The sequence below is a fragment of the Salmo salar genome, chromosome 22, assembly GCF_965601325.2.
Source record: "Salmo salar chromosome 22, fSalSal1, whole genome shotgun sequence".
In the NCBI taxonomy this organism is placed as follows: Eukaryota; Metazoa; Chordata; class Actinopteri; order Salmoniformes; family Salmonidae; genus Salmo; species Salmo salar.
Window position 1 is genome coordinate 65,312,547 of NC_138312.1, and position 10,834 is coordinate 65,323,380.

Consider the following 10,834-nt stretch of genomic DNA (forward strand, 5'->3'; position numbering starts at 1 on the left):
GGGTGGTGGGGACAGAGGACAGGGAGGGTGGTGGGGACAAGGGACAGGGAGGGTGGTGGGGACAGAGGACAGGGAGGGTGGTGGGGACAGAGGACAGGGAGGGTGGTGGGGACAGGGAGAGTTGTGGGGACAAGGGACAGGAGGGTGGTGGGGACAGGGAGGGTGGTGGGGACAGGGGAGGGTTGTGGGGACAAGGGACAGGGAGGGTGGTGGGGACAGTGGACAAGGGAGGGTGGTGGGGACAAGGGAGGGTGGTGGGGACAGGGGACAGGGAGGGTTGTGGGGACAGAGGACAGGGAGGGTGGTGGGGACAGAGGACAGGGAGGGTGGTGGGGACAGAGGACAGGGAGGGTGGTGGGGACAGGGGACAGGGAGGGTGGTGGGGACAAGGGACAGGGAGGGTGGTGGGGACAGTGGACAAGGGAGGGTGGTGGGGACAGGGAGGGTGGTGGGGACAGGGGAGGGTTGTGGGGACAAGGGACAGGGAGGGTGGTGGGGACAGTGGACAAGGGAGGGTGGTGGGGACAGGGAGAGTTGTGGGGACAAGGGACAGGAGGGTGGTGGGGACAGGGAGGGTGGTGGGACAGGGGAGGGTTGTGGGGACAAGGGACAGGGAGGGTGGTGGGGACAGTGGACAAGGGAGGGTGGTGGGGACAAGGGAGGGTGGTGGGGACAGGGGACAGGGAGGGTTGTGGGGACAGAGGACATCCTCATCATCATCATCAGATCCAGCTGTAACAATACAATCCTCATTAACATGTTATTGATTCCCTCTATCACAGCCAAACTATTGTTCAGGACAACTAGCGTAGAGAAGAAAACAGAGAAGAGCAGAGTGGATGGTGTCTTACCTCCTCCAGAGTCAGTTGAAGGTACTCTAGCAGTCTGAAGGGGTTGACTCTACACACTCTCCTCAGTGTCGTCCCTGGCCCTGCTCTGCCCTGCTGGAACACACAGAACCACAAAACATCAGAAACATGATCCCATGGTGGTCTATGTAAGATCCCAGGGCCTCTGACACATCACAGTGTTGAGGCTTCACTACAGCCTGAGGTTTGATCCCAGGCTGTGTCACAGCCCGCCAGGACCGGGAGTCCCATTGGACTCCCCACAATTGGCCCAGCATCGCACCGGGTTAGGGGAGGGTTTGGCCGGGGGGCTTTCCTTGGCCCATCGCATTCTAGCGACTCCTTGTGGCGGGCCGGGTGCTTACAAGCTGAATTCAGTCATCAGTTGAACAGTGTTTCCTCCGACACGTTGGTGCGGCTGGATTCCGGATTAAGCGAGCGGTTGTTAACCTGTCTGGGCTAGGGGGCAGTATTTTCACGGCCAGATGAAAAACGTACCCAATTTAAACAGGTTACTACTCTGGCCCAGAAACTAGAATATGCATATTATTAGTAGATTTGGATAGAAAACACTCTGAAGTTTCTAAAACTGTTTGAATGGTGTCTGTGAGTATTACAGAACTCATATGGCAGGCAAAAACCTGAGAAAAATCTAAGCAGGAAGTGGAAAGAATTGTTGTAGTTCTTTTGATTCTCTATCGAAGCTACAGTGTCTGTGGGGGACGTTGCACTTTCTAAGGCTTCCATTGGTTGTCTAAAGCCTTCAGAAAGTGGTTTGAGCATTTTCCTGTCACTGGGCAGATAATAGGAGCTCAGTTACTGAGTTATCTGCCTGGCAACAAAGGGATTGGATATGCTCGGTCCCGCGAGCACACCCCTCCTTTTTCTTCTTGAATGAATACGCTATTGTCCGGTTGGAATATTATCACAATTTTACGTAAAAAATACCATAAAGATTGATTTTAAACAGCGTTTGACATGCTTCTAAGTACGGTAATGGAACATTTTGACTTTGTCTCTCGTTCCACACTCGCGCGTTATGCCTTTAGATAAGTGATCTGTACGCACGAACAAAACGGAGGTATTTGTACATAAATATGGATTATTTCGAACAAAAACAACATTTCTTGTGGAAGTAGCAGTCCTGGGAGTGCATTCTGACGAAGATCAGCAAAGGTAAGAGAATATTTCTAATACTAATTCTGAGTTTAGGTTGCCCCGAACTTGGCGCGTGTCTGAATAGCTCACCGTGATGGCTGAGCTATGTACTCAGAATATTGAAAAATGTGCTTTCTCCGTAAAGCTATTTTAAAATCTGACACAGCGGTTGCATCCAGGGGTAGTCTATCTATAATTCTTTAAATAATTGTTATATATTTTGTCAACGTTCATGATGAGTATTTTTGTAAATTGATGTGCACATTCACCAGGCGTTTTGGTGGGAATACATTTTCTGAACATCACGCGCCAATGTAAAATGCTGTTTTTGGATATAAATATGAACTTTATCAAACAAAACATACATGTATTGTGTAACATAATGTCCTAGGAGTGTCATCTGATGAAGATCATCAAAAGGTTAGTGCTTCATTTAGCTGTGTTTTGGGTTTTATTGACACATGTCCTTGCTTGGAAAATGGCTGTGTGATTATTTTTGTCTATGTACTCTCCTAACAATCTAATGTTTTGCTTTCGCTGTAAAGCCTTTTTGAAATCGGACAATGTGGTTACCATCAAGGAGAAGTTTATCTTTAAAATGGTGTAAAATAGTTGTATGTTTGAGAAAGTTGAATTATGACATTTTGTTGTTTTTGAATTTGCCGCCCTGATATTTCACTGGCTGTGGTTAAGAAGCAGCGCGGCTTGGCGGGTCACATGACTTGACCTTCGCCTCTCCGGAGCCCGTTGGGGAGTTGCAGCGATGATACAAGATTGTAATAATAATAAACCAATTGGATATCACGAAATTGGGGAGAAAAAGGGGGTACATTTTTATTAACAACGAATAATAACTAACCCTAAATTAAATATATATATATAAAATATCCCAAAACACATCAGTTACATTATTATTATATTACATGTCAATAAGAACACTGTCAGCAACGTCTGACACAGTAGGCCTAGGCTACGCAGAACACATGGTTCTAGTTTATACATACACTGAATAACGAGTCAGACCAGGGTTATTCCTGACCACAAGACCTGACCAGGACAAACTCCTGACTACAACTAGGGCCCAGAGGTTTTCCTGGTTGGGTCACCTGGTCAGGAACAACTTGTGAGAAAATGTGTTAAATGATTTGTCCTGATAATTACACCGTACCTTGACAACACTATTCTCCTCTTCCATCACCAGTACATACTCATACCCACGGTCTGCCCCCTGTTGGCCTGCCTCTGTCTGTCTGTCTCTCTGCAGGGTGAGGGTCTCCAGCACGCTGTCGTCCAGGCGACAGCCACAGTCAACCAGCCAGTCATCATGCCTGGGGCATCGGACCGTAGCCAGGGCCGCTGGGTCTATCTGCTGGGGCTCCTGGGGGTACAGCTCAGACAGTGGGTCGAACCGACCATCTCCTTGACTCCTAGGCCTCTTAGCCTGGGGACACTGACTGTCCTGCTCCCCCTGCTCCTCTGGGCTCCAGGAGGCTGATGCCTGGCCCTGCTGTCTCCCTGTCCCTGCCTGCTCTGAGGCCACTTCCTGGGGTTTACCTGCCCCTGACCCTGTTTCCTCACTCCTGTGAGGGCTGGCTGGGCAGTCATCATTTCCATTTTCCTCTCTGAGCTCTGGCTCCATTGGCTGACTAAGTCTCTGCAGCATCTGATTGACAACCTCCTCCTCCAATCCTTGAGCTAGGAGTACGTCCCGTGCCCAGCTCAAATGCTTCTGGTACCTGGGAGAGAGGAGACAGGTAGACTCATGCTGTGTAACTGGTAGACAGCAATACACTACATGATCAAAAGTAAGTGGACACCTGCTCGTCAAACATCTCATACCAAAATCATGGGCATTAATATGGAGTTGTTCCCCCCCTTTGCTGCTATAACAGCCTCCACTCTTCTGGGAAGGCTTTCCACTAGATGTTGGAACATTGCTGCAGAGACTGCAGCTTCCATTCAGCCACAAGAGCATTAGTGAGGTTGGGCGCTGATGTTGGGAGATTAGGCCTGGCTCGCAGTCGGCGTTCCTATTCATCCCAAAGCTGTTCGATGGGGTTTAGGTCAGGGCTCTGTGCAGGCCAGTCAAGTTCTTCCACACAGATCTCAACAAACCATTTCTGTATGGACCTCACTTTGTGCACAGGGGCATTGTCATGCTGAAACAGGAAAGGGCTTCCCCAAAGTTGGAAGCACAGGATCGTCTAGAATGTCATTGTATGCTGTAGCGTTAAGATTTCCCTTCACTGGAACTAAGTGGCTCAAACCATGAAAAACAGCCCCAGACCATTATTTCTCCTCCACCAAACTTTACAGTTGGCACTATGCATAGGGGCAGGTAGTGTTCTCCTGGCATCCACCAAACCCAGATTCATCCATTGGACTGCCAGATGGTGAAGCGTGATTCATCACTCCAGAGAACGTGTTTCCACTGCTCCAGAGTTCAATGGCGGTGAGCTTTACACCACTCCAGCCGACGCTTGGCATTGCGCATGGTGATCTTAGGTTTGTGTGATGCTGCTCGGCCATGGAAACCAATATCATGAAGCTCCCAACAAACAGTTCTTGTGCTGACTTGCTTCCAGAGGCAGTTTAGAACTCAGTAGTGAGTGTTGCAACTGAGGACAGACGATTTTTACGCACTTCAGCACTCCGAGGTCCCGTTCTGTGAGCTTGTGTGGCCTACCACTTCTCGGCTGAGCCGTTGTTGCTCCTAGATGTTTCCACTTCACAATAACATCACTTACAGTTGAACGGGGCAGCTCTAGAAAGGCAGAAATTTGACAAACTGACTTGTTGGAAAGGTGGCATCCTATGACAGTCACGTTGAAAGTCACTGAGCTCTTCAGTACGGACCAACGGATGTGGCTGAAATAGCAGAGTCCACTATTCGAAGGGGTGTCCACATACTTTTGTATATAGACTTGAAGTCGGAAGTTTACATACACTTAGGTTGGCGTCATTAAAACTCATTTTTCAACTACTCCACACATTTCTTGTTAACAAACTATAGTTTTGGCAAGTCGGTTGGGACATCTACTTTGTGCATGACACAAGTAATTTTTCCAACAATTGTTTACAGACAGATTATTTCACTTATAATTCACTGCATCACAATTCCAGTGGGTCAGAAGTTTACATACACTAAGTTGACTGTGCCTTTAAACAGCTTGGAACATTCCAGAAAATGATGTCATGGCTTTAGAAGCTTCTGATAGGCTAATTGACATAATGAGTCAATTGGAGGTGTACCTGTGGATGTATTTCAAGGCCTACCTTCAAACTCAGTGTCTCTTTGCTTGATATCATGGGAAAATCAAAAGAAATCAGCCAAGACCTCAGAAAAATAATTGCAGACCTCCACAGGTCTGGTTAATCCTTGGGAGCGATTTCCAAACGCCTGAAGGTACCACGTTCATCTGTACGCAAGTATAAACACCATGGGACCACATAGCCGTCATACCGCTCAGGAAGGAGACGTGTTCTGTCTCCTAGAGATGAACGAACTTTTGTGCGAAAAGTGCAAATCAATCCCAGAACAACAGCAAAGGACCTTGTGAAGATGCTGGAGGAAACAGGTACAAAAGTATCTACATCCACAGTAAAACGAGTCCTATAATCGACATAACCTGAAAGGCCGCTCAGCAAGGAAGAAGCCACTGCTCCAAAACCGCCATAAAAAAGCCAGACTACGGTTTGCAACTGCACATGGGGACAAAGATTGTACTTTTTGGACAAATGTCCTTTGGTCTGATGAAACAAAAATAAAACTGTTTGGCCATAATGACCATCATTATGTTTGGAGGAAAAAGGGGGAGGCTTGCAAGCCGAAGAACACCATCCTAACCGTGAAGCACAGGGGTGGCAGCATCATGTTGTGGGGCTGCTTTGCTGCAGGAGGGACTGGTGCACTTTACAAAATAGATGGCATCATGAGGAAGGGAAATTATGTGGAGATATATATATATATATAGAAGCAACATCACAAGACATCAGTCAGGAAGTTAAAGCTTGGTCACAAATGGGTCTTCCAAATGGACAATGACCCCAAGCATACTTCCAAAGTTGTGGCAAAATGGCTTAAGGACAACAAAGTCAAGGAATTGGAGTGGCCATCACAAAGCCCTGACCTCAACCCTATAGAGAATTTGTCGGCAGAACTGAAAAAGCGTGTGCGAGCAAGGAGGCCTACAAACCTGACTCAGTTACACCAGCTCTTTCAGGAGGAATGGGCCAAAATTCACCCAACTTATTGTGGGAAGCTTGTGGAATGTTACCTGAAACGTTTGACCCAAGTTAAACAATTTAAAGGCAATGCTACCAATTACTAATTGAGTGTATGTAAACTTCTGACCCACTAGGAATGTGATGAAAGTAATAAAAGCTGAAATAAATAATTCTCTATACTATTATTCTAACATTTCACATTCTTAAAATAAAGTGGTGATCCTAACTGACCTAAAACAGGGAATTTTTACTAGGATTAAATGTCTGTAATTGTGAAAAACTGAGTTTAAATGTATTTGGCTAAGGTGTATGTAAACTTCCGACTTCAACTGTATAGTGTATCATAAAATGAATGCACTAAGTTGCTGTGTGTGAGTGTCTGCTAAATGACTAAAATGTAGAGGGAGGAGAGGAGTGAGATCTGCAAGGCCATGATGCTGGAACTAAAAAACAGATCAGAGGGTCAGGCTGAGGGTTTACTCTGCTAGCTAGTTTGTTAAATAACATGCTGCTGTTTCCTGCCATGCTTCCTCTGGTCAACTATCAACTCAAAACATTTCACATGTATCAGAATGTGGACTCTCGTTCTATTCGGATCTATTCCATTGTACTGTATATTCTACTGTACTCTGTCATAACATACACCTGTCAGCAACGGGTGTGGCTGAAATAGAAGAATCCACTAATTTGAAGGGGTGTCCACATACTGCTGTATATATAGTGTATGAAGGGGTGTCCACATACTGCTGTATATATAGTGTATGAAGGGGTGTCCTCATACTGCTGTATATATAGTGGATGAAGGGGTGTCCTCATACTGCTGTATATATAGTGTATGAAGGGGTGTCCTCATACTGCTGTATATATAGTGTATGAAGGGGTGTCCTCATACTGCTGTATATATAGTGGATGAAGGGGTGTCCTCATACTGCTGTATATATAGTGAATGAAGGGGTGTCCTCATACTGCTGTATATATAGTGGATGAAGGGGTGTCCACATACTGCTGTATATATAGTGAATGAAGGGGTGTCCTCATACTGCTGTATATATAGTGGATGAAGGGGTGTCCTCATACTGCTGTATATATAGTGGATGAAGGGGTGTCCTCATACTGCTGTATATATAGTGTATGAAGGGGTGTCCTCATACTGCTGTATATATAGTGGATGAAGGGGTGTCCACATACTGCTGTATATATAGTGAATGAAGGGGTGTCCTCATACTGCTGTATATATAGTGGATGAAGGGGTGTCCTCATACTGCTGTATATATAGTGGATGAAGGGGTGTCCTCATACTGCTGTATATATAGTGGATGAAGGGGTGTCCTCATACTGCTGTATATATAGTGAATGAAGGGGTGTCCTCATACTGCTGTATATATAGTGGATGAAGGGGTGTCCTCATACTGCTGTATATATAGTGGATGAAGGGGTGTCCACATACTGCTGTATATATAGTGAATGAAGGGGTGTCCTCATACTGCTGTATATATAGTGGATGAAGGGGTGTCCTCATACTGCTGTATATATAGTGTATGAAGGGGTGTCCTCATACTGCTGTATATATAGTGGATGAAGGGGTGTCCACATACTGCTGTATATATAGTGTATGAAGGGGTGTCCACATACTGCTGTATATATAGTGGATGAAGGGGTGTCCTCATACTGCTGTATATATAGTGGATGAAGGGGTGTCCTCATACTGCTGTATATATAGTGTATGAAGGGGTGTCCTCATACTGCTGTATATATAGTGAATGAAGGGGTGTCCTCATACTGCTGTATATATAGTGTATGAAGGGGTGTCCTCATACTGCTGTATATATAGTGAATGAAGGGGTGTCCTCATACTGCTGTATATATAGTGTATGAAGGGGTGTCCTCATACTGCTGTATATATAGTGGATGAAGGGGTGTCCTCATACTGCTGTATATATAGTGTATGAAGGGGTGTCCTCATACTGCTGTATATATAGTGTATGAAGGGGTGTCCTCATACTGCTGTATATATAGTGGATGAAGGGGTGTCCTCATACTGCTGTATATATAGTGTATGAAGGGGTGTCCTCATACTGCTGTATATATAGTGTATGAAGGGGTGTCCTCATACTGCTGTATATATAGTGTATGAAGGGGTGTCCTCATACTGCTGTATATATAGTGGATGAAGGGGTGTCCTCATACTGCTGTATATATAGTGGATGAAGGGGTGTCCTCATACTGCTGTATATATAGTGAATGAAGGGGTGTCCTCATACTGCTGTATATATAGTGTATGAAGGGGTGTCCTCATACTGCTGTATATATAGTGGATGAAGGGGTGTCCTCATACTGCTGTATATATAGTGTATGAAGGGGTGTCCTCATACTGCTGTATATATAGTGTATGAAGGGGTGTCCTCATACTGCTGTATATATAGTGGATGAAGGGGTGTCCTCATACTGCTGTATATATAGTGTATGAAGGGGTGTCCTCATACTGCTGTATATATAGTGGATGAAGGGGTGTCCTCATACTGCTGTATATATAGTGGATGAAGGGGTGTCCTCATACTGCTGTATATATAGTGGATGAAGGGGTGTCCTCATACTGCTGTATATATAGTGTATGAAGGGGTGTCCTCATACTGCTGTATATATAGTGGATGAAGGGGTGTCCTCATACTGCTGTATATATAGTGAATGAAGGGGTGTCCTCATACTGCTGTATATATAGTGGATGAAGGGGTGTCCTCATACTGCTGTAGCCATCTAGTCCTGCTCTATCAGCAGCTACTTACTTGAACAGGGAGATGACAGGTAGAACTCTCTCACCAAACTCTACAGAGACAGAGAGAGAGGACACGTTAAGATGGGCCAGCTCCACAACACTGTTGACCAATCCAATTATCGACAAGCCTGGTTAATACTCACTTTCCCATTGGTGTGAGATACTGTGGTCTGGTCTGCTTCTTGACAAGATGCCTTTACCAAAGTAACCCTTGATAATAAAAAAAAACATGACAAAGTCAAAATGAGCAGCTCCATAATCTTGGAACAGAACAAAGTATTTTACTATGACTAGTTACTGAAGTAGTGAAGGGCTAGTAGCTAACTTCATCATACTAACGTTAGTAGGCTCCTCTCAACAGTGAATATGTATTGAATATTTAGCTAAACAACTGTATTTTATCAACAGAGCCTGCTGGCTGCTACACACCTTGCCGTAGAGAGCTTGTATGTGGTCAGGGTCCCTGACAACGACATGCTGGTTGACCATATCTGCTCTGTAGATTAGGGTCTGCTGCAGCCTCGCATCCACCGCAGCAAGAGGGACCGGAAACGGGGCGTCGTACGTCTCATACACTCTGGGCCGCCGTTTGGGTGCCTGGAACACCGCCTCCATCATGGCGTTAAATATGGACGTATCTGACAACACATATGTTATTTGCTTCTCCTCTTGTAAGGATGCGTTACATTACTAGAACAAGCGGTAATGTGAACACACTCTGTTCAATGAGTGTTACACGAATTCCTTCCGTCGGGAACACACTGGTACATTACACTTACTTCCTAGCCACACTGAGTGTAATAAAGATTTCTAACCAGTAAGGGGGGGTGTTTGTCATGTTAATGCCTGTTAGGGTCAGAAAGCTACTGTTCTATCTATTCTACAACCTTGATCATACTCAATTAGTAGAATTACACGCTTAAGGTCAACATCTTCAGACTATGATGTGTGTACTAATGTTTCAGAGTTTACCAGCATCAGACCTACCTTATTCTCACTTTCAAACATCGTTTTTGTGTCTAATAGGCTAAAACACACATTATGTTACCATCTGACTCCAGAGTAAACTGTTCTTGCCATTTGTAGTCCACGACATTTCAGATTTACATATGATCATTTCTCACAAAGTAGTTTGTATGTAGTGAACTACTTTTTTTAAAGTAACTTTAGTTAACTAAACTATGCTTAAGGTTAGCTTTAGTGTAGATGAACTTCTTCTAGTGTGAAGTAATTGGTATCTTGGTAATCTATCTTTTTAGAGTAGCTTCCCCAATACTGATTAATGTTGATGTTTAGAGTAGCTTCCCCAACACTGATTAATGTTGATGTTTAGAGTAGCTTCCCCAACACTGATTAATGTTGATGTTTAGAGCAGCTTCCCCAACACTGATTAATGTTGATGTTTAGAGTAGCTTCCCCAACACTGATTAATGTTGATGTTTATAGTAGCTTCCCCAACACTGATTAATGTTGATGTTTAGAGTAGCTTCCCCAATACTGATTAATGTTGATGTTTAGAGCAGCTTCCCCAACACTGATTAATGTTGATGTTTTGAGCAGCGTAGGTTAGTATGACGATTAGTAAATACTCCAGTGGTCCAGTCATCATCCTGAAGGAAACTTCCACACATGGAAAAATTTCAGCCATGGACGGAGCAAAGGTTGGCACTGACCCTGAATCCCTTCTTTCAAAACCAGCATCAGCACCAGTGACCTGATCCTAACCCTAACACTAACTTGATCCTAACCCTAACCTAACCCTAACCTGATCCTAACCCTAACCCTAACCTGATCCTAACCCTAACCTGATCCTAACCCTAACCTAACC

The 10,834-nt window shown here is 44.9% G+C and overlaps 1 protein-coding gene across 2 annotated transcripts in view; it reads right to left on the bottom strand.

The window, feature by feature from the left end:
• tsen2 (TSEN2 tRNA splicing endonuclease subunit) overlaps positions 1 to 9,772 on the bottom strand; it is a 28,436-nt gene extending 18,664 nt beyond the window's left edge. Inside the window, exons 1-5 of one of the 2 annotated variants that reach the window (XM_014168481.3) lie at positions 9,436 to 9,772; positions 9,150 to 9,216; positions 9,017 to 9,056; positions 3,175 to 3,742; positions 852 to 941 (exon numbers count right to left, since the gene is read on the bottom strand). In XM_014168481.3, coding sequence (XP_014023956.1) covers positions 852 to 941; positions 3,175 to 3,742; positions 9,017 to 9,056; positions 9,150 to 9,216; positions 9,436 to 9,624 — 954 coding nt within the window. In that variant the 5' untranslated portion in view covers positions 9,625 to 9,772. Of the gene's footprint in view, positions 1 to 851; positions 945 to 3,174; positions 3,743 to 9,016; positions 9,057 to 9,149; positions 9,217 to 9,435 lie in introns of both variants that reach the window. The other variant, XM_014168480.3, reaches the window with a different exon arrangement.
• Between the last annotated feature and the right edge of the window lie 1,062 nt (positions 9,773 to 10,834).